The sequence below is a fragment of the Dunckerocampus dactyliophorus genome, chromosome 15 (genome assembly GCF_027744805.1).
Source record: "Dunckerocampus dactyliophorus isolate RoL2022-P2 chromosome 15, RoL_Ddac_1.1, whole genome shotgun sequence".
NCBI lineage: Eukaryota > Metazoa > Chordata > Actinopteri > Syngnathiformes > Syngnathidae > Dunckerocampus > Dunckerocampus dactyliophorus.
This window is the reverse complement of record NC_072833.1, coordinates 8,365,833-8,389,942: the sequence shown is the minus strand read 5'-3', so window position 1 is coordinate 8,389,942 and position 24,110 is coordinate 8,365,833. Positions and strand designations below refer to the sequence as shown.

The following is a 24,110-nucleotide window of genomic DNA, read 5'->3' as shown; positions in this document are numbered from 1 at the left end:
TAATTGCTTAAGAAGGACCAAACGTGTACTGCAGCAGTATTGAATTGATGGGAGCCCTCTGATGTCATCTGTTTGCGACTTGGGCTCCAACTATTTCTGTATTGCAAAGTAAAACAACTTTATCAACAATGGTTTGATCTTTGCTTATTTATTTATCACAACCAGATCAAATGTTAGTTTTTTTATTATTTATTATGTAGGAAAGGAAATCCCAGCAGTCAGTAGTGATACATAATAGCACATATAGGACATCTAAAATCAGCAGAATTCATTGAAGCCTGTAGGACAGTTACGTCACGTGTACAACTACAACTCCCATTAGTCAATACGCCATTCGACTCCAATTACGTTGAGTCCTCACTAGTAAACATGGCTGTGACACCGGCACGAAGGTCGTCTTTGTACGATTTAGGTAAGAAAAAAAACGTAACTAGGCGTTTAATCACATCCGAAGTTATTTAAACGCAGCTGGTTTCGAAGGCTCACTGCCCGTGAGCGTCCCGATAGTGCTAACCCCAACAAACAGACTGACTAGCATGTTAAGCTAGTTGTATACTACTTCAGGGAGACTAAAGGACCTGTTGTCCCAGGACATGTCATGTTTTTACGTCCTGTCATGGCATTCATGGTTTTCAATTAGCCATTGAATTGACCAAATTGACTGGCATTAGTGCACCCGGCTGCATGTGACGTAATCCCTGAAATGCTGTTGTGTGGGCGGCTTTTTGAATCAGTGTTGGCAAAACGCCAAAGAAAAAGCAAAACACATACACGGAGTTAACTCTCTGATAAAAATCCCACGTTGTTGCGATTTTAGAGGGCCTCCAAAATATCAGTTACATTAAAAAAACGTAAGCATCAGACCTCAAGTTCCTGTGTGTCGTGTTTTTTCGAATCATTTTCGTGCAAGAAACGTTCTTCCTTCGAAATTTGTGTCTGTAGCTATAGATTGTATTTTGTATTCCATCCATAGACAGGAGGCCTTGTTGAGTTAACTTCGAGGACCGTTTGAGTATCTCATTGCCTGTTCTGGTTTTCACTAATCAAAATATGGTCACCCAATACTACTTGGCACTACCATTTTAAAAATGTTTTTAAATAATCACCAAGAAAAGAAACGCTTGTCACATTAACACCAATTTGAAATACACTCCTGATCAACATTTTAAGAATGAATTCAAAAGGCAAAAAGAAGAAATGGGAGTGATTTTGAAGCTCTACTTAGAACCTCATTCAGAAAAATTTAATTTCTTGCAATTCAAATAAAAAATTTTGACTATGTTTGTATCCAATAGCAAGATTACCAAGAAAAGAAACACTACACCAATGGTGTCTAAACTGCGGCCTGGGGGTCATTTTTAGCCCGCAGCTCCTTTTTTATTTGCCCCTCTCATATTCTAAAAATGAAATTAATTCATTATTGATCATCTATGTAATTAGATATTACACTAATTGTCTTCATCATCTATAACACAAAAGCTAAGATGTCAATGTGTACTTAAAATGGCATGGAAAAGCTTGACGTTGGATTGGTTCTACGACTTTAACGTGCAAAATTTTTTCTGTACGCAACCCTCACTGGAAAAAGTTTGGACATTTTGAAATACTGTATTAAATTATTTAGCCTAATTACCAAGAAAAGCGAGGCGAGTCCAATGTAACAGCAATTTGAAATATTTCATTACTTATCATTCTATTCTTCATTACAACCATGACATTTGCATTTTAACCGTGTTTACCAGGTATGTGGGCGGACCGGACCGCCCTCCATGAAGCTGCATCGCAGGGCAGGGCTTTGCAGCTGAAACAGTTGATAGAAAGTGAGGCATCGGTCAACATCGTGACCGTGGACAACATCACTCCTCTGCACGAAGCCTGCTTACAAGCTCATCCGCATTGTGCACGACTGCTGCTGGAAGCCGGAGCACAGGTTGTATTCGATTCTTATGGTCCCGGTGAGATACTCTTAAGCAATAAAAGGACACTTCTTTTGGGCTTTTGTTTCATACTGTATAGCACACTTGGAATGCAAAATATAAGGGGTGGAAAATTGCTCAAGTTAAAAAAAAAACATGCATGCTGCAGTCAAAAATCAAAAGTGATCCCAAGTCCAGGGTTTATTGAACTATTTGGATGCATCATTTGAATGTAAATTGTTTTTCTTGCAGGTGGATGTGCGGAATATCCATGGGAGCACTCCCCTCTGCAACGCCTGCTCTTCTGGCAGTTTGGCATGCGTCAAGCTGCTGTTGGAATACGGCGCCAAAGTCAATCCGTCACTCACTGCTTTGACGGCGTCCCCCCTGCACGAGGCCTGCATTCAAGGCAGATATGCATATGCACTTGTGTAACCAAAACACAGTCTCGCTAACAAAAGTGAAACATTCCCTTCTCTCCTCAGGTAACGCCGAAATAGTGAAGTTGATGATAGCCAGTGGCGCTGAGCTGGAGGCGTACGATGTTCACTTCGGCCCACCTTTGCACATCGCTTGTGCGAAAGCGCACGTGAACTGTGTCAAGGAGCTACTGCTTGCAGGTCAGACAATGAAACATTTATACTTTCTCACTGTCATTGCTGAATTACTGGCATACAATTATAAACATTATATACACAATTATATACATTATATACACAGTCGTACAAACATATCTTTTATTATTATGCTACTGGTAAGTTATTTGATCCGTTTCTCACTTCGATCCATTTATCTTTCTGTTGCACTCGTCCCGTCTGATCAAGTGGGTCTTCGTTTCCAGAACACCAACCTTGCTATAAGACGAAAAAAAACAATCCAGTGTTTCACATACATTTTAAAATTTGTGGCGGCTCTCTATGAATACATTTGGACCACCACAAATAGATTTGGTGCTACCTGGTGCTCATAAACACATTATAATGGGACTGTAGATGTAGCACGTAAATGCTATAAATGGCCTCCGGGCCAGATTTTGGACACCCCAGGGTGTAGTATGTGAACCAGGAACTTCCTGTTTAGCATATACAGTATGGATGTCTCACACAAAGAACTAAGCATACACCTTCTTCTTCTTTGGGTTGATTGACAAGTGGCATTAGGCCTGTCATGATAACGAATTTTGCTGGTCGATAATAATCGATAAATTCAACCATTTTATCCAAGATTATCATTCAATGATCACTGTGTCATATCACATTTGAGCCACTAGATGGTACTGAAGTGTAGTGGACCTGTGTGAGGCACAGCAGATGCCTACTATAGTACGCGGGCGTCACAATTTAACATACCCTGGGTATCGTGAGCTTGCGCCGCCCGGCACTATACAGTCACTTCGCCGAATAAATGCCCCAGCAAGCGGCAACCGCCGGGACGAATGCCCCACCGCATATCCACACTGGAACTGTGGCATTCGGCTTAGAAACGATCGCGTTTGTGCTTTCATTCATATTAGCGTTTGCTTTTTAACTACTAGCTAGCACTCAGGGTATTCAATCACTACCTTGCTAGCCCCCGCCTCCACGTATTGTGACAAAGATGCTTGAATAGCTGACAAGAGGCTCACTCTGTGCCTTCAATTTGACTATACAACCAATGCGCTCAGACACAGTCAGAGTGAACCCTCTTGTCATCCAGCCTGTGTGCTACAGCAAGACGAGGAAATACAACAGGCATACGTACATGTCGCACATGTAAATTTATTGAGGCGTCAATTATTGACCTCGGTTCGATTAATAGTTTTATCGATTATCGTGACATTATCGATTATGTGGCATCATAGTATATACTGTAGTAACAAAACGAAAAGTAACAAGGTTGTTGGAAATGTATCATAGTGTGAGTATCCATTTTCTTTTGAAAATATATAAATAGAAAAATAGTAGGTAGTAGTAATAGTAGTTAGTATAACAGTAATAGTAAAGTACAAAAGTTAAAAAAAAATGTCTTAAGTACTAGTATGAGTACTAAACAATACTGCTGATCAATATGCCCAAATAACTTTGTAATCTTGCAGGTGCCAACGTGAACTCCAGTAAGTTTCACGAGACAGCCTTGCACCACGCAGCTCGACTCGACAAACCGGACATGATTGAGCTGCTGGTGGATTTCGGAGCCAACGTGCACACCACTGACAACCTGGGGAAAAAGCCCGTGGAGTACTCAACACCTGCCTCTCCCCCGTACGACTGCCTCAGGTTTTATGAAAGTGCGTTGCGCCGACGTGGCCTGTTTTGCTTGCGGAGTGGCAGCACATCCGCTCACTTTCACGTGTTTCCCTCTAGGTAACCCTCTGAGCCTTCAGCACCTTTGTAGAATTGCTGTGAGGGGGGCTCTTGGTACCAAGGCCTCAAAGGTCATAGGTCAGCTGGACACACCCCACATAATTCAAAGCTATCTCCAATTCTCCATATAGAAGTTTCTATAAACTTCTATGGGTAACTTGATTTAATATACACATATGACGTGGATTTGGAAGTGATGTCACTTTATAAAACGGGTGTCCAACGTGCTGCCCGGGGGTCATTTTCAGCCCGAGGCTCATTTTTTAAAATTAGAAATAAATTATCAATGACATATATTCATTACCGTATTATATTCATTATTAATTCATTCCAAGAGGTTCTCATTACATTTCACCTTTTTGCTTTAAAAAAAAAAAGTGTTTTTTTGTTTAATTTTATTTCTACAATGTGTGGGCGGCCACAAATGGCGCCTGGGCTGCACTTTGGACAACACCGGTGTTACTGAATGTGTGAAATGTATTGATAAATTGCATTTTGAAGCAACAACTCTTAACTGTGATGGAAATTTAGTCACATGAACCATCTTCATCCTCCTCCTTCCACACTAAAACCACCAGTCGTCTTCTTCAGTGCCACAATTCCCTCGCCAACCCCCTGCCAGTCTCTCTTCCCCTTTCGTTCCCGCTCCCAGCGCCACCCCTGCCCCTAAGCTGTCTTCCCCAGCATGCAGCAGTCAAGCCTCCCTGAAACCTGCCGGCGACAGTGGAGCTCCCAACACCGCTCCACGCTGCCAAGATCCACCGGCAGACCTGAGCAAAAGCTGCTAGATCGATCGCCTTCAACCTGAAAGCCACATAGCGTGCACCTCTCTGCGCGTTCTCCGTGATGAGTGGCGCGCACGAAGCACAAAATGACTCATCGCGGAATGAGATGTCGCAAGACCAGAACACGACCACAAATTAGCCGCAGGGTTCAAAGCGTGAGAAAAACTTGACACCATGAAAGAGACAAGGAGTTGTACAAACTTTAATGTACAGTCGGAATGCACATTGTTAAACTACAGTGGGGCAGTAGTTTGTCAGTGCATAACAGACAATAACAATCTTATCCAAAAACGTAACTTCTTCACCATCACATGCTAGCATCATGTTGACGGGGACGTCCCCCTGTAGGAGTTTATACTTGTGACGGATACTTACGAGGACCTTTTCAACGTGCGTCCTCACTTGCGCCATCTCGTCTAAATTCCTGGCTGCTAGCTGGCAATGGACATCGGGAAAGGCTGGCCGTTGGACCTCGGCACAAAGCAAGCCGCTATCTTTCTTTGAGTCAAAATCTGCCAAGACGACATCACCTGGCAACAACTTATTGAGAAAACCACTTTTCTCCAGCATTGTCTTTTCACTCGTCACGCTGTGCCACCCTTTTGAGACAAAACTAACAAATCCACTGGGTGTGATAGCAATTAAGTACTTTACAGTGCGTTCGTTTTGATGCAGTGTTTTTTGAGCCAGCATTTTTAAACAGGCAACAATCACGACTCCTTTGCCACCAAAGGCCTCTGCAAACTGACGAGGCGTCGTTCTCTGCAAAGTATCTCTATTTGGCCACGTAATCCAACGTCTCAGTTGTGCGTACAAAAATGAGACAGTGTCTTTAAAAGTCCTGTCTACTGTGCTTGTAGCGACGCTGAACATGTAAGAGAGGTGGCGGGCTGGCAAGTCCAGACGGAGGCGCATTAAGGTCAGCAGGAGGACTTGAAATGGGCTGAGTCCGCTCTCTTGGGCTGGCATGAGAGGCAACAAAAACTGGAATAATGCTGTGAAACATCCCACGCTGGGCAGACCTGTGTAGTATTCCACTTTATCGTCGTCGTCCTCACCGAAGAAACCATCCGACATCTTGAACGCGTCGAGCTCGCGCTTAAGCCGTTTGTTTTCTTCCACAAGGCGGTTCACTTCCGAAGCCCTCAGGATGCAAAAGTTGCATTCAATCGGCTCGTCTACCTGTTTGATTATTTCTTCCTTGCCCTCCACGTTGCACTCAATCTGCTCCTCCTCTTCTTTTATTTCCTGTATTACCATTTCATACTGCTCCTCTTTGACTGTCCGGGTTACCTCCTCCTTGCATTGCTCATCCTCCGGTGTCCACGGTTTAGCGTCGTCTGAAGGCTCGTGCTGTCGCTCCTGGAGGTGGTCACGCCATAGCGCCGGCTTACTTTTCTGGGAAAAACATGCAGCCTCGCTGCGTTTGTGCTCTGTGTGACCCATATGTAGCGATGGCGCCCAGTCAGGGTCATTCTCCATCATTTCATATGCCGGCTTCCCTGCACGGAAATGACATAAAGAAGAAAAAGAAATGTGTTTTTATCATGTCATTATAAGACAGGGGTGTCCAAACCTTTTCCAGTGAGGGCCACATATTGAAAAAGGAAAGGACGCAAGGGCTGCTTTGATATTTTGTAAGAAAAAAAATGCATCACAGTTTTGTGATATAGGTGAAATAGTGTATTGTTAATTGGAACTTTGGTCTTTTTCCCATTTCAAATATTTCAACTTTCTTTTTAAATAATCTTTAATTCCAGAACGTTATAACTTTTTCCCTAACCTAATTTTCCCCAAATTACAACTTTATTTTGTTTTGTTTGTTTCTCATCAAAAAGTTCTTCAATATTTCAACTCTACACTACTAAAGTGACGTTATTTTTCATCAGAATATCTCGTAAAATTCGGACTTTTTTCTTAGATTTTTACTTTATTCTTATAAAATGTTTTTGTAATTTTCCAACTATTTCAGCTTTATTCTTGTAAATTTACTTCTCATAATAATGACTTTATTCCCAAACTATTGACTTTATTCCCATAATATAACTTTTCCCAACACAATTTTCTAAAAATTGTAACTTTATTTTGTTTTGTTTATTTCTCGTAATATTGTGACTTCAGATATTATCTGAAATGATTGTAGGTTTTTTTTTAAAGTTTTCTTGTTAAATTATGTTGCCATGTGACTTTGGTGGGAATACACGTCACAGAAGTGAACTAAGTGAATGGTCGTTTATTGTTTCCTTTCGGTATCGACATTTGTAAACGGTTTAACTTTACCGTAGTCAATGTTTTCTGGTTTTACTAGAATCTGTACATGAAACGGTTATAAAATAGACACAGCTAGGTTTGACGACAAAGACGTACCTTTATGAAAATGTCCACTACAAACAAACATGAAGGGAGTTATCTTATCGAACGTGATATCTTTGCGTCTGACAGCAGCGACCCAAGCCATACGACGCCTTTTTGAAATCTCTCCAACCTGCGGTCCCTGGGTTTTTTTCCAGGTGGGAAAGGTGAAAAATCTCAGCCCGTTGTCCATTTTTCTACCACGTCCATCGTGCGACTTGTTTGTGCAACCTATAACACAACACGTACGAACCATCGCCACAACAAAACCTCGCCAACGAACGTGAAAATGCTCTCTTGTTGTTGTTGTTTGCTTGTCGTTTTCTTCGTTTTGTCCGGCAGTTTAGACATCGGTTTGACTCACTACCGCCATCTATCCGTGATTTGATACAACTAACCGTATACGTACGAGTTTACTTCAGCCAGTAGGTGGCAGTAATGCACGCAAGCGTCCGTAAAACCACAGAAGAAGAAATGTCCCAAACGTAAACATTGCTATCTGTGTATAAACATTGTGCGAATCGTTGTTTTTTCGGCGTGCCTTGCCAGTTCCTGTGGCGCATAAAAGAAGATGGATATCGAAAATACGCAGCCATATTTCTTTGGAGATATCAGTGCGTATGAAAGAACACGCTCGCAAATTTTGGTGTTTTAAGGAGAAGCTAACGTGCTAGCATTGAGCTTTATGTATATGCTGACAACATATGCAGTTATGCTTCATAAAGAATAATGGGTGCATATAAGCACCGTTGACTACCCCTTATACCTGCTATTTTATATTTATATTAATTCTATTACAGAAGTTAAAGTTAATCATCCTAGGCTTGAATGTCTTTGTACGGTGCTTTTTCCAGGATGGAATGATAAACATAGTAGTCAAATGTGTACAAAAAGCGTCTTTTGAAATATTGAAACATTTAACAAAGTATTAGTAGTGGTGTTTGCACATCTTTGGACCTTTAAGTAACTTAGGCACCCAATCACTGAGGATGTACGTTGTATAATCAAACTACCCTACAAAAACAGCGGTTCAAATGAAAATCAAAATGAATATAACCATGATAAGTGTTAACTGTACATGAAATATAGGAACAAACCGTAATACTCTCCATTTGTTTTATGTGTGACCTGTTCCCCTCTAGGCTGCTGGTCAGAGAGAACAGAGGTCCACAAGGCAGCGTCGCTGGGTCAGGCTTCTCAGCTGCAGCACCTCATCCACAGCGGAGCGTCTGTCAATATTGTAGCCGTGGACTCCATCACACCTCTGCATGAGGCCTGCCTTCATGGACACACACAGTGTGTCCGGCTGCTACTGGATGCCGGAGCACAGGTGAGCAGACATCAGATATGAAATGATTGGACAAGACAAGAAATATGAAAGCAACCGCTACTGTCTTTGGAGCAGTGTCTGTGTATGTTCTCATGTACTATGATGGCTCTTAGGTGGATGCAAGGAACGTGGATGGCAGCACCCCTCTGTGTGATGCCTGTTCAGTTGGCAGTTTGGACTGTGTGAGGCTCTTACTGGAGTACGGGGCCAAGGTCAACCCTGCCCTTACTTCCCGTACTGCGTCACCCCTCCATGAGGCCTGCATGGGAGGTAACTGTTCAGTCCTCAGACAGAGGCTAACAGATGCTGTGCCACTACCATCTTCTCTTTACTATGATTTTACAATGATGGAGTGCAATTCTCTCCATAATAATATGCAGTATATTTACTTTAAAAGGCCCCTATTACGCAAAATTGACTTTGAGCCTGTTTATGACCACCAGATGTCTGACTCCCTCACTTGTTTGCTCCACTTTGAGAAGAGGCACTCAAACAAAAAACGTCCGTCCCCATGGACATGATACGGCCTCTGACCCGCACCGAGCTAAATGATTAAAACACCACTACCCACTGTATGAATAACTATGTCAGATTATACACACATATACTGTATGTGTAGTATTGCAGTTGCTTTTTAAAATGACAAATACATCCATTTCTCTTCTCAGGAAACTCAGACTGTGTGAAGTTCTTGATTGCCATGGGTGCTTGTCTGGAGGCATATGACCTTTACTATGGGACCCCACTGCATGTAGCTTGTACCAACAAACACACAAACTGTGTTAAAGAGCTACTCAATGCAGGTGAGCGTCAGTGCAAATCAGGGTGGTTCAGTTGAGTAAAAAAAAAAAAATGGTATGTGTCCTGTTATTATAAAATATTATTATTATTAGAATGTTTGGACTTATTTTAATGAACATTTATACTTCTCACTTAAATAAATGAATTATTAACTAGAAAATATATTGTTGTAGACACCACAATGTATCCAAACAAACATTTCTGAACAATGAAAACCCACTATATAGAACAATTGGATGATGATCATTAATAATGATTTAGAGTGCATGAGAAAGTAGAAAGCTAAACAGCTGGTGATTCATTGACAAGTATACTGCACAACACAGCAGCAACAGAACCAATGTTGTAATTACCGCACATACAGCAGAGTCGAGAATCCGGCATTTTAAAGTGCACACAGAGGTAAATTAAGCTGCTCATTCAAATGCAGCTACTGCCATCTCTTGGAGTACATAAAAACTACATTAGGGGGTTTCCTACAGCCAGAGCTGTAAATGCCAATGTTAGTTTTGTTAATTAGAGACCCCGGTGGTCATTTGCTTCTGTAAACCACATACCCAGTGACTATTGGAGGCTGCAGTTAATTGAATAGAAATGTTAATTGGAGCATTTACAGTTAGTATTTTTTGTATAATTGGACACAAAACACAGTAGTAACTCGTTTTACCCTGCAGGTGCCAAAGTCAATGCTGCCCGGCTGCACGCGACGGCACTGCACCACGCTGCCAAAAGCATGCGAGTGGAAATGATCGAGATACTCGTGGAATTTGGAGCCAACATTTACGCCAGAGATAAACATAACAAAAAACCCGTTGACTACACGACGCCAGGATCTCCTGCTGCAGTCTGCTTGCAGTCCTACGAGGGTAGGATGAATGTGTACCAAACATTCTGGCTGTGTCGGAAATGGAATACGCTACCGTAGATCCCTGCTATTCGCCACGACACTCCGAAGCCACCCGCGGAAAGCAAATAATCGCTAGTAATTGAGATGCCGATAAAAATGTCTATTTTTGACACTCTAATAACGCCTGCTGCTGTGTCGATAGGCGCCACTGTACACTATGCCAGTGCGCTCCTCCCCCTCCAAACATGCCTGCTAGCTTTAGGTTGACTTCTCCTTCTCCTCATGTAATGATTAGATGAGATTCAGCTCCAGAACCCTCCCAGTCTCACCTAAATTGCCATTGTTCACTCACAATGCAGGAAGTTAACAAACTAAATGCATAGTGTTTTTTTTTTGTTTTTTTTTTTTTACATGGAACAAAATCAGCCCTCAGCCATTCAAACCTCACACCGTCTACTGTACAGTATTATGATACAGTTATATGTAATTAGTATTATCTCATACAGTACAGGCCAAAACTTTAGACACATCTTCTCATTTAATGCATTTTCCTTATTTTCATGACTATTTACATTGTAGATTCTCAAAACTATGAATGAACACGTGGAATTATGTACAGAACAAAAACATGCGAAATAACTATAATAATAAATACTGTTTGCCTTATATTTTAGATTCCTCAAAGTAGCCACCCTTTGCTTTTTTGATAGCGTGGCAAACACTCGGTGTCCTCAACGAGCTTCATGAGGTCACCTGTTTTCACTTCACAGGTGTGCCTTATCAGGATCACTTACTGGAATTTTTTGCCTTATTAACAGGGTTGTGACCATCAGTTGTGTTGCGTGTTTGTCCAAACTTTTGGCCTCTACTGTATTTATACATTATTTCGGACTATTTTTTCAGCCTATTTTTGGAGAGAAATAGCACAAATGGGCGGGTTGACGCATAAAAACAAAAAAGTGTGAATTTGCAGGGTCGCGGATGCTGAATCGCAAATATACGGGGATCCGCTGTACTTCCGTCAGTACACCTTGTTTAAGTACTTAGTTCCTGAGTAGGCAAATTTTGACAGTGTAGTGCTGTACCCAAATCAATTAACGGAAATGACGATCACAATGTTTACCTGCTGCTTCTTCGTCACCATTTTTTCAAATGAGTCTCTCCCCTTCAGCTACATAGCCAAGATGGTGACTATTGAGGGTGGTAAGTGTCTTATCACTGCGCACTTACCATTTTGACTGTTTTGAGTGCGGTGTGAACATATGCAATCAAAAGACTTGAGTGCACTCAATGCACATATGCACTCAAGACTACGGTAGGTGTTTAACTACCAACTACGTGTGAGAATTGTGAGACAGACACTTGCTGTGCAGTGCACGCACTTATGCACTCAACAGACTAAGTTTAAGTATGGAAGTGTGCAAATACAGACACAGCCTGAGTCAGTGCCGGAGTGCTTTGACACCGAGAAGTACAGCAAAATTCAGTACACTTTCAGCACCCGGATGTTGCACTCAAAATGGTGAATGGTGATGGACACTCACCACCCTTAATATATGCCATCTTGGCTACACAGCGGTAGGCAAGGAACTACCTTGAGTGGTTGCAATTCATTGCTAAAGAAGAGAAAAGAAGAAGCAGGTAAATATTGCGATAAGTAATTACTGATAAGTGCACAACGACAGTAATGGATTTGGGACAACACTACACTCTCAAATTTCGTGCACTCAGGAACTAATTAATGTACTTATTATTAAAGTGTATGGACGAAAGCCTAATATCTGATTTGAGACAGCCTTTTGTTTACGTGCCCTTGTAGTAGCAGCCAGCAGATGGCGAACAAGCATGATTTTAAAACACTAAGGGAGACGACGCCATGACGATGTAGCATAACAGTTTCACGAAGGCACAGCACCACCAAACAAGCACGCAGACTGTTTTTTTTTTGGTACTTAAAGTAAAGAAGGTGAAAATAATGTATGTTGCTGTTTTTCCCCCCCCCCCTGCAGCCACTCCCATGAGCCTGCAGCAACTCAGCAGGTTGGCAGTACGTAGGAAGCTGGGCATCAGAGCTCTGAACGTCATAGGTCAATTGCAGATCCCAAAACTCATTATCAGCTACCTCTGCTATCAGTGAAGAGGACATGTGAAGAGGATTCAGATGATCGTCTTAAAAAAAGAAGAAGATTGTATTATTTATTCACGTGAAGTACTGAGGGAAGACACCATCAACAACATGCGCTTTTAACCAGACGTATTAGTGGGAGGACACATGACGCCACATGACACCACATGACACCATATGCCCTCATATTTCCTGTGGCCATAAATAAAGCACAACACATATAAACCACAATAAAGTACAAACACTGTAAATGCTGTAGTTATACTGTAGAGTTAAAATTGTAATGACCAAAATCGCAAAGTAGGCGATGATTGGAGAGAGGCTGTTATTGCCAAAATTTAAAACAAAAAAGTCGTAAATTTGTGAGAATAAAGGCGTAAATTTATTTTGAAAAAAATCATAAATTTTACGAGAAAAAAGCCGTAAATTCACGAGAACAAAGTTGTCAATTTTGAAGAAAAGTTCGTCAATTTGCGAGAAAAAAGTTGTAAGTTCACGAGGAAAAAGTCGTACATTTATGAAAATAAAGTGGTAAATTTACGAGAAAAAAAGTCATAATATTACCTTTGACTAAGGCCAAAGGTCACATAAGTCCCCCCTTTTCATAGCTGTCTCAGGCAATGCCTGTTCTGACAGAGTATGAAATAAATCTGAGATTTCTAGAGACATTTATCAGAATAAAGTCGCAAATTTACGAGAAAAAAATACAACAAAGTGAGATGATGCCAACCCATGCTAATCTGTTTGTGCTAAACTGCTCTGCTTTGCTGCCACGTTATAAATAAAAGCTTGCCTCAAGCAAGAGGAAAGTTTCCTTCCTTCCTGAAGCTCTATTTAATATTATTTATTATTATTTACTCTTGAAATCTCAGCTTATTATTTTTTTTTTTCAATTTGGCCCTAATACTCTGTTGTATATTTACAATCCAAAGGCGAAACTTGAAAGTAATTTTAGACCGTGGGCGTGCTAAGTGAGCTCTAGCAAGCTTGTCATCGTCATCACACGCGCGGCGATATCATCATCGGGCAGAAAAGCCGATAACGATATGAACGATATCTCATTTTTACGCCAGTATCGTTCATATCAAGGAGTGTATCTTGAGTTTAAAAGGGTGCGCAGTTAAAAAGCTGGAAAAGAAAATGTTTATTGTACTATGGGATGAGAAAAGACGTGCCCGTGTTGTGGAATGTAAATTCTGCCGACTATGACAAAAGAGGCACCGATGTTAAACGGACGAGACTTTGCCTGCATAGTTCCTCCCGTTTGTTGCTCTACTTATAAACACGTCCTACCAGGCGCGTCTATTTCAAACTCTGTTATCATTGCTCTGGTAAATGTGCTCTAAAGACGAGTTATTTTTAGCAAGACGCGCAGGATGTTATTTAGGAATTGAAGTACTTCGCAGTTGTGTCATCAGTTGTTGTCCGTGTCAACATGACCTCCTTTGGAGGTTTCATAACTGGCCTATTTGACCACGTTTTATCATAATAAGACATGGCTGGCTGGAAATATCTGATGGGATTTAGTTTGCGTCCTATTTTGAGCTCTGTTAGTTTCTCCTTCTCAAAGAGCAAGCTCGATAAATATTTCTCCTCGTTCCTGCCTGCCAAGTGAATTTAGTAGCATAGATTTAACGATTATGATTTATAATATTACATGCAGTTTTATAATGTTAAGCTTGGGCTAGCTCTGTGTCATGGCCTGCACAGAACGACACAGACCTTTACTGCTGTAGACTGTAATGTACTGTCAGGTGGTCAAAGTTTGTTAAAGCAAAACAAAAGGATTGCTTTCATGCAACCAAAATCCATTTATCGACCTCCGCATGCGCTTTAACATGTTGCCACTCAGCTGTTGGTGTGACATGCAGGTGTGTTACACTTGCCGGACTGGTGTTTACAATCAACTCATCATCAATGTTGACTGAGCAGTTTGCTCCCGAACGTAACTCCAACTCCTGTGTTGTGCAACATACATTCCTCGTTTATCGCAGTTAATTGGTTGGTTCATTGGTTATGGCATAGAAAACCCGTTTACGATCTTCTAAATATGGTTTTTAACAATATTAGAGCCCTCGAGACATGAAATAACACCCATGTAGTCACATGTACATTTGTATTACCCAATGTAGTAGCTATAATCAGAGAAAATAAGACATATTAGACATAAAGAACTGTCCTGCAGTAGCTATTTTCTCATCAGTGTTTGCAATGGCGGCTTTAAATGGCTTTACACTCGTATTACCCAATATAGTAGAGATAGTAAGAGTAAATGAGACATTTAAGACGTAAGTAAGTAAAACTTCTGCTTGTGTGTGTCACAGTAAATGTGTTCCCTTTGGGACCTTAGTAGCGGGAGGACAGGAAGTGATGTCGGAGGTTCAGGGTTGAGTTTTAGCTTGTCGTGGGTTATGGCCCAAACCGTAGCCGTGTTATTATTAGGATTATCATGTTATTATTATTGTGCCTGTTGTGAGATAATTTAAACTTGCATTAAATGCCTGTTCTGACGATCACGTCTGGTGCTTGTCACACCAAACAATTACTAACACCTAGTGACCAACGTAGTATACTACATTCGCAATTAGAATGCTTCTTCTGCCTTGTGTTTGTATTTTAGTTCATTTAGTTAGTTCATTTAACCATTTTTATGCTTCAAAACGCTTAATCTGGGCCACGAATATGTACAATTTGCTTAAATATGTATTTTTTTAAACTAATAATAGGCAGTAGTTAATGACAAAACAGCGATCATTAATTCATTTTTCAAAAACCACAATAGAATGAGGGCAGGGAGTGTTCAAAAACATTTCAGAAATCTCCTCCTCTCCAATTATTGCCTGCTTCCGTCTTCCGCTCCAGTTCTCATGATCACATTTACAGTAATCGTTGAGAGACATTGCGGTTGATAGCGTCCCCTACTGTCAGGACTGTTCATCTGGCTTTCAACTTTTCAACTGTTCCAACGTGATGGATCATTTTGATTCAATAGCGCACCCACACTGTCATTTCTTTCTCAAAATTGTTTGTGCACAGCTCCAAGTAAATAAATAATGGCCTTTTTTCACAATGGCGCCCTCATGTGGCCAACAATGACATGCTGGACAATGACAATTTGGTTTGAAACCTTTCTTTGCGTTACAAAAAAAACAAACTTGTGTTCCATTTGCAGCTCCAGACTATTTTTCTTTAGCATAAGGGGCAAAATGGCTCGTGTGATAGTAAAAGTTGCCAACCCCTGTCATGACATGACTTTTTCCATTCTTGCAACTGTGAAAATAGCCTTTTTTGTAAAAATGAATGATTTCTTTTACGTTTTAAAATAATTTCAAAATATATAAATGTGTTAGGGCCGCATGGTGGTCTAGTGGTTAGCACGTTGGCTAAAACCTAGGTTCGATTCTCCCTTGGGCATTTCTGTGTGGAGTTTGCATGTTCTCCCCATGCATGCGTGGGTTTTCTTCGGGTACTCCGGTTTCCTCCCACATTCCAAAAACATGCATGTTAGGTTAATTGGCGACTCTAAATTGTCCATAATATGAGTGTGAGTGTGAATGGTTGTTTGTCTCTTTGTGCCCTGTGATTGGCTGGCGACCAGTCCAGGGTGTACACCGCCTGTCGCCCGAAGTCAGCTGGGATAGGCTCCAGCATGCCCCCACGACCCTAATGAGGAAGAAGCGGTATAGAAAATGGATGTATGGATGGATAAATGTGTTAAAATAATTTTCATAAAAATACTGATTCATTCATGTAAGTGCAACATTATTCTTATGATATTAAGACATTACATTCAAATTTTCATTGTGGCTCCAATACTGTTCCAATAATAATGGCGTGTATAAAAAGTAGGTTCAGTTGCACGCTCTGACCACTAGGCTGTGCTCTACAAAAGGATAGGACTGAACCATACGTTCCTAACGTTATCAGCCAGAGTGTGTTCAGGCCCAGAGGGCAAAGACAGCAGAAGCTTCTGTAAATGTGGTCATTTTCTCCTTCCAGCCTGCTGATTTACATGCGAGTGTAAGGAAACACAAGCAGGAGGCCTTCCTAAGTGCACTGGAAACTGGAAAGGGAGATGGCTTGTGTAGATTGGTTGGATCGGAGGCCCTGCACAGGCAGGAACCGGGAGGCTTTTGTTTGGGACTCATGAGATAAACAGTGAGATGGATGCTGTGATGGTCCACTGCTATACTCCACCCCCACACCTTCAAATGAGCTGCAGATGTGTACACAATGCTGCACAATCGACAAGAGCCACTCGTCTTCTTGCTCATGCTGCACGTCTCAAATGGAACACTTCCGTCAGTACACTTCAGTAAGTCTACTACTTAGCGCCCGAGGGTGCAAATTTTGATAAGTGCTGTTTTGTTGCGCACTTTGAATTGTGAATTACAATTAATCAAATGAGTCCCTACCCTTCTGCTACGTACACAAGATGGCTACGATTGAGTCCAGCACTGCACACTCACCATTTCGATTGAGTGCAACATCTGGGTTCTGACAGTGCACTGCATTTTTCCGCACTTGTCAGTGTGAACACATTTATGCACTCGAAAGAATTAAGTGTAAGTACAGAAGTGCGCCGATTGAGACAAAGCCAAATATTTGACATGTTCTACAATTGCTGGCTTTTACATTAGAATGTGACAATGCTAACTAGCGGCCGGCATGCACACTACTGCAGTTTTTCGGACGTGTGTTTTTGTGTAAATACTGAACTATTACTTGTTAGTAGAGTTAAAATAAATAAACCACGACTGTCAAAAATAGCACGTTAACGGCGGTAACCAGTTTATTGACTTAATTACGTTACATTTTTTGGCGTAATTAACGCATAGCATCATGGCAAGGCACCGCGCTCTGTTATGACGACAGACTAGCTCCCCACAGAGTCACCCAGAATCTCTGACACTGTTTTTGACTTTATTCTTACCTGAACACGTCAACAGCAGTGCAATTCCAACACCATATATGTATCTCAACTCCAAACACACGTTCGTCATTGCAATGACACTTCCTCATTGCAACGAGACAGACCGCGAGATGCATTCATGGACACCCGGAAAATCACAAAAACGTCTTTATCATCGTGTATGTGCGGTCTAAGTAAACAGAAATGCAAAGAAAAAACAATATAGCCTTATTCTGATAACTCACTTTGTAACTCTTAAAGCGGAAATGCCAGACATTCACTCAAAACGTGAACGACGTGGTGTCTTTGAACGCAACTCCTCATTGCCCATAGTGATACAATTAAAGTCCGATTAAAATATTCTGTTAAAGAAACCAGTGTTAGGTAAATAGATTTTCAGACACGTACGCCATCTCTTAACGTGCTTTACATCTTCAGTTATTGGCGCTGTTATTACATCCAAATACATTAGATTGTACTTTATTTATCTCACAATGGGGACATTTTGATGTTACAGCAGCAGAATATATATATAATTCTGCCCTGTCATTTACCTTTCTTTCAATAGAATGCAGCAAAAATTGGCATATTTCAGATATAGTGTGACATGGTGACAATTACTTTTTTTTATAATTTAATATTTCTCTTAATATACGCATTTTTGCCTGTGCCCAGACTTTAGGGGCACCCTGTATAATAAACAGATAAATAATAAATAATTTATCAAAAAAAAAAACATTCTCATTAAAACAACAACTGAAAAGATTGAATTTAAACACTGCCAAAGCCATTATAATGTCGTTCTTTTTTTTTTTTTTTAAGACTGTGTCAGTAAAAGGTCAGCCTAACTATGCATGGATGGAAAGTCCCAACGTAATTTGTAATTTAATTTCATTTACTTTCATCTGTCTATGGTAAGTGTGCTATAAGCAAACATAAACCCCGGCACTTCCCAGATAACATTTAGAACTGATTAGGAAAAAAATCCATATTCATAATAAAGTACTGTAATTGTAAAACATGTTTAAATAAAAATGTGTTACACATAAATGTAAATAATATAGATTTTTTTTGTGGTTCCATGCTTGTCTGGAGGCTCCTAGTCTGCTAGGAAAGTAACAATAATCATGTGTGTCTGGCCTGGATGACAATACCCAGGGTTAACACACACACACACACACACACACACACACACACACACGTACAGTACACACAGTGACAACACAGCTCGATGGCTAAGCCATCTGGTTGTATTTTTTGAAGGGAGTCCCCCCCTGTTCCGGAGTTTGGCCAGTCTGCAGTACAAATTAAGTCTGCAAGAAAAAAAGTACTCTGTCTGCAGACTCTTTCCATGTGTGTGTGATGCATGCTGGCTCAGCAGAGCGGCTCATGGTTGGCTCTCTGTGTCCCATAGAAGTTCAGCACAGTTTGAACTGACTTAGAATTTTTTTTTTTTTTTTTTAAAGCTGTATCTTTATGTTTGCAGGATTAAGGCCACCATATGTTGTTACCTTGCAGCTTGAAAAACATTTTCATGAGACTTCCGTCACTTCTGAACCACAACTCCCCAGTGCTGGCAGCACTCGTGCAGCCCCCGACTGTGATGCTCCCCCCATCATGCTTGACTGTAGGCAAGACACAGTTTTCTTGCTCCTCACATTTAGACAATAATAAAATCTATACTGCTAGAGTATACAAGCTGTGCACTGACTAATCTAAAGTATGTCCAAGTTTTATTTGCATACGCTGTCACAAAAATGGTTGCTGTAATTAAGATACTGCATCTACCAGACGCTTTTAAAAGACGTCAGGTGATTGAGCCTGCAAGGGTAAGTTATCTGTATTTTTGGAGAGATGGATGTCTCCAAAATATTCCTCAGTTTCCGTACACCGTCTCGGTTACGGTGTACCTAACAAACTAGTCAGCGAAATCACGTGTGCCAAACAAAGCATCCACTTGTTGGTGACTCTGTGAAGAATGGATAATGGTTCTTTTCAGGTTGGGACGCTGTAGACAGATCCTGGCCAGGGAATCTTTTAATCATCTTTATTATGTGTGTGTGTGGGTGATTTATTTGTTTATAGAATGCACAGAACAAATGATGAACAACTCTGTTTTTGTCTCCTTTCTTCCTCCTAATAGAAGTCATAGCAAAGAATGAAGGGAGCGTCTGTTCCAATAGGATTGTAATGGTAGGAACCTTTAACACAGGTTGCGTGGGGAATGGTTTAAGGAGGACACATAACAGATAGTGAGCTGGGCGAGTGTGTGCGATGATGCTTGTACCGACTGCAGTACACAGGACACCGCTCTAACCGTCCACTCTTGAAAGTGAAGTTTGTAACGGACTAGGATTAATGACGAAAACCGAGGTTGCGCTGTACTGTACTAAACTCAGACTGCGCTCTTTCGGTGTGCGCCACACATATCCGTGCTTGATAAGTTCATGTTTAGTACAGAATGTTCTGCAGGTAGTTTTTGCACTCCTACGTGACAGCTGAACCTTTTAACACTTCTGTGATGACGTGCTGTGGAAAACAAAAAAAGTATGTTAGTAGTGCGGAGGGTGTGGAAGAGGGTTGTAAAAACCTCAACATGTTTATTAACTTACATAAAGCCTTTTTTATTGGTCACGGCGGTGCTTCTGATTGGTCGGTTGTCTAGTTTCAGCAACACTAATTGATACCCTCATTGATACTGTTGGATGATGCTGGATTCCACAGACTATCTAGACAAAGCCCACGGTTTTATTATAATAGATGATAACACATCACAACAATTTGGAAAACAAGTTATCTAACTCACTGGCAGGCAAACGGCTTTCTGATATGAACAAAATGTGCAGTTGTTGTGGTTTGGTCCTACATGGGGCCTGTCGCACAAAACCAGGATAAGGGATTAAGCCGGGATGTCTTGGTTACCCTGGCTCAATTTATCTCTGATCCGGTTGCACAAAAGTGGGATGGTGGAAAGTGGGTTAATGTTCTGACATAAGTTACCATGGAGATTTATTCTGTGGAGTTAGCCTGCTCCAAACCAGGCTGAGGTCTAAGATCCATTCAATCTCAACCCTTATCTCGATCAGCAGTCACCATAAATGAAAACCAATAGTTGATCCACTGCCCCCTGCACGTTGTTATCACATTCAATTACACCCACTGTCATATTTAAACATTTGTGATCATTCATTTCAAATCATTGTAGATAAATTATTTTAGATCATTTGTTAGCTACTTTACAGCAGGGGTGTCCAAACTATTTCCACTGAGGGCCGCATACTGAAAAATCTAAAGATGCGGGGGCCGCTTTTACTTTTTTTTTTTTTTTTTTAAACCAACCCAAACAAAATATTTAATATAATGTATATACACAGTATTTACACATATAAGATATATTTATTCATTTTATCAGTGACAAAGCATATTATTATTATTATTATTATTATTATTATTATTATTATTATGATGATGAACGGTTTCTCCTCATATTACTTTTTGGCTGTTTTTTTTTTTATGTTTACAAATATTTCAATGTTCTACTTGTATTTTTTTCCCTCATATTAATATAACTTATTCTCATAATATTTTGACTTTATTATCATAACATTATAGCATTTACCCAACCTAATTTTCCTAAAATTTTAACTTAATTATTTGTTTGGTTTGTTTCTTATATTACAACTTTTTTCCTGTAATATTTAAACTTTATGCTGTTTATTTCTGTTAATATAATGACTTTAGTACCTTAATCTTTTGTCTTTATTCTTGTAAAATTACTGCTTTTTTTATTTTATTGTTTAATCGTATTTTTAGAATGTGCCAAGGGCCAATAAAAAAAAGCAGTCACGGGCCGTAAATGGCTCCCGGGCCGCACGTTGGACACCTCTGCTTTACAGTCTCCCGCATTCTATACATAAAAATACACATCTATGAGATAGATAGATTGATTTATAGTGTCTGATGGAGTTACATTTACACAATTTCACTCACATCCGCAGTCAATTTCACCTACAATTTAAACGGATTCATAAACACAGTGCTACTACGTTTTCAGAGATGCTAATTGTGTTGGTTAATGTGGATGTGTACTACATTACCCAGAAGGCTTAGCGCTAGAGGGGAAACCGGAAGTAAACACTCTGTTGAAGCTTCGAGTGAGTAATGGTAATGTGCTAATGAAGCAAGAAATAGTTCATAGATATGACTGAACACCGCTGTTCCTGGTATGTTAAACATGCAACAAACATAACATAACCGCCTCTGCAATACTTTGCCACGCTTTCGCTCTTTTTTATTTACTCTTACCTCTTCGTAAGCCGCTACCGTCGGGGGAAAGCACACCGCTCTCGTTGCCATGGTGAATCAGTGACTCTGTGATCGATAGCGAGGTCTATTTAAGGAATGTGGGATTGGTTTCACCTGTCTTGATTAATCCCTGTCTTCTCATCCTGGCTTGGGTTTTGTGCACCCAATTAAGCCCAGACGTTCTTGTTTTGGGTTGTTTGAGTCCAGCTCAGTCATTTACCCTGGATGTCCTGGTGCTGCTGACAAGTAAGCAAATAAGTCTTTTGTTTACTGACGTATATATAAGGCCCCGAACGCACCCTCACTGCAAAGAACGGCAATATTTTCCTCATGCTAGTTTATACCTTCAGTCTACGGGCGGGCGATACGGTAGTTTTTGGTATCAGTCAGATAAATACAGGGCCATTGCTGCCAATATCGATACTGATAATTTTGCGAATTTTCCTTCAATTTGGTGATCAAGATTTTACTCTGAATAAAACACAGGACAAACATTTGAGGCAAACAAAAACAGATTTTTCTTAACAAACTTATTTGCTAACAATCCAGTCATCCCTCGCCACATTGACGTTCAAATCTCGCGGCTTCACTCTTATCATGTTTTTTCAAAAATGTCATGCTGTTTTGTGGTTAAATTCGGCCCACTATTGATCAAAAATGTGTATATTTAAGCAAATTTTACATATTTTGAGCCTAAATCAAACATTCTCAAGCATAAAAATGGCTAAATGAACTAAAATACAAATCTAAGGCATTCAGAAGATGCAATCAAAAATGTCATGCTATGTAGTATTCTACACTGGTCACTAGGTGTCAGTAATGTTCCTGGAATGTTTGGTGAGGCACGCAAACATCAGACTAGTCAGCTCACAACAGGCACAATAATAACATAATTGTAATAATAACATGGCCTACTGTTGCAGCCATGATCTAATCCAACATAAAACTCAATTCTGAACTTCCTGTCTTCCATTTTGACATATTCATAGACTATTGTTATGCAAGCCACGCTGGGCAACAACAACACTTTTGTGACCATCCCCGGGGGACACACCGACCAGAGACATAAATAGGGAGATGCCACACTTTATTTACAATTTATAACTGAAGAAGCCTTTTGGATGAAAGGTGAAACGTCTGCAACAAACAAGAGTCCAGTTGCCTTGAGCCAACCTTTGCGGATATGTAATAGAAGAATCACTCACAGATTGGGATTCACAAAGCTTTCCTGCAGCCTTGCATGACTCCTGTTCTTCAAACTGCTGTATAATAATAGTTTGTCGGGGGGATAAGATTAGACTCAACAGATCGGCCTGGCGCCTGGGAGGTGCCGAGTAGAACACTTCTGCACCTGTGGCTGTCCTTTTCTTTCAGCGCTGTTGTCGGGTAGCGCTGACGTGATAGCACGTTGACAGTGGTTTTGAAAACAAAGCCTCCACTACGCTCTAAAACACAGGTGTCAAACTCAAGACCCGGGGGCCGGATATGGCCCGCCATATCATTTTATGTGGCCCGCGAAAGCCTTGAAATAATGCACGTCAAAAGGACACTTATTTTAATATTATTTAAACAAATATTTGTATATATATATATATATATATATATTGTAATTTTATTAATATTAATTTTGTCTTTACTTTTTCTAGCTTTATTTTTCATTATTTTACTTTTATACTATTGTAAAATTATATTTACATTATTGTATTTTTATATGTGTGCTGTATGCTGTAATTAAATGATTTTTTTTACTTAATATAAATATATTTAAATAAGTAAACATTTTAATATATACAAAATATTTTTACAATAATTAACATCTACCGTTATGTTTACCATAAATAATATATTAAAGTAAAAACTAAATTAATATTACTAACAAAAACAACTTAAAAATATGTATTTTTTTCAATCAAAAAGACAATCTTTCTTGCTAAAAGTATTTGTTGTCAATGTTGACAGAAAACCTTTTTTTTTTGTCAAATCCAATGTAAAATGACTTTTTTTAATTAGTTACTAATGAAAAATTAATGCAATAATTAACAAATTTCTAAAATAGAATTATAAAAAGTGGCCCACGAGTTTGACGCCCCTGCTCTAAAACAGCCTCCCAACTTATTGTATACAGCCTAGCGTAGGCATGTTGCGGCTCGTTTTTACAAAAGTAAACCAAATATAATTTAACAAGAACTGCATATTTAAGGTGGCAAGTGACTGATTTCCAAGTCCGTAACCACAGTAAAATGGTTGCTTTCATCAAAGATGTTCACGTCATTTTACAGCTATTAAGCCAATTGGTGCAAACATAGAAAGGGACCAATATGTGATCCCTGAGGAACACCATTGTTCTTGGTCCATATTCTGTAATTCCCAGTTGTTGCAGTCTGATAAATAATGA

The 24,110-nt window shown here is 40.1% G+C and overlaps 2 protein-coding genes and 1 long non-coding RNA gene across 7 annotated transcripts in view; 2 read left to right on the top strand and 1 right to left on the bottom strand.

The window, feature by feature from the left end:
- The first annotated feature begins 326 nt into the window (after positions 1-326).
- On the top strand, positions 327-19,041 carry LOC129195082 (ankyrin repeat and SOCS box protein 13-like). 3 transcript variants are annotated; one of them, XR_008573862.1, is made up of 11 exons: positions 327-412; positions 1,743-1,930; positions 2,169-2,325; positions 2,402-2,536; positions 3,991-4,182; positions 8,538-8,725; positions 8,839-8,995; positions 9,394-9,528; positions 10,201-10,392; positions 12,383-16,813; positions 18,897-19,041. XR_008573862.1 is itself a non-coding variant. In XM_054800806.1 (10 exons), exons 1-10 carry the CDS (start codon positions 370-372, stop codon positions 12,508-12,510), a joined length of 1,515 nt encoding a protein of 504 aa, XP_054656781.1. In that variant the 5' UTR covers positions 327-369; the 3' UTR covers positions 12,511-18,354. The 3 variants fall into 3 exon arrangements, 2 of the variants coding, with proteins under 2 accessions (XP_054656781.1, XP_054656782.1); XM_054800806.1 differs by lacking the exon at positions 18,897-19,041 and having other exon boundaries at positions 12,383-18,354; XM_054800807.1 differs by lacking the exons at positions 10,201-10,392; positions 18,897-19,041 and having other exon boundaries at positions 12,383-18,355.
- LOC129195083 (uncharacterized) lies at positions 5,204-8,003 on the bottom strand. Its single transcript, XM_054800808.1, has 2 exons — positions 7,411-8,003; positions 5,204-6,545 (listed from the first exon to the last, which is right to left on the bottom strand). The coding sequence occupies exons 1-2, from the start codon at positions 7,649-7,651 to the stop codon at positions 5,272-5,274; spliced, it is 1,515 nt and encodes a 504-aa protein (XP_054656783.1). The 5' UTR covers positions 7,652-8,003; the 3' UTR covers positions 5,204-5,271.
- A 2,486-nt stretch (positions 19,042-21,527) lies between the features above and the next one.
- The window catches only part of LOC129195086 (uncharacterized), a 123,728-nt gene continuing 121,145 nt past the window's right edge, over positions 21,528-24,110 (top strand). For all 3 annotated transcript variants that reach the window (XR_008573866.1, XR_008573865.1, XR_008573864.1), the window contains exon 1: positions 21,528-21,633. This is a non-coding gene — a long non-coding RNA (uncharacterized LOC129195086). The remainder of the gene's footprint in view (positions 21,634-24,110) is intronic.

Coding starts and splice junctions, on each gene's coding strand:
- LOC129195082 (XM_054800806.1), top strand. CDS start 370: ATGGCTGTGACACCGGCACGAAGGTCGTCTTTGTACGATTTAG. Junction 413..1,742: donor GTCGTCTTTGTACGATTTAG/GTAAGAAAAAAA, acceptor CGTGTTTACCAG/GTATGTGGGCGGACCGGACC. Junction 2,326..2,401: donor GCACGAGGCCTGCATTCAAG/GCAGATATGCAT, acceptor TTCTCTCCTCAG/GTAACGCCGAAATAGTGAAG.
- LOC129195083 (XM_054800808.1), bottom strand. CDS start 7,651: ATGGTTCGTACGTGTTGTGTTATAGGTTGCACAAACAAGTCGCACGAT. Junction 6,546..7,410: donor TAGTGGACATTTTCATAAAG/GTACGTCTTTGT, acceptor ATTTCCGTGCAG/GGAAGCCGGCATATGAAATG.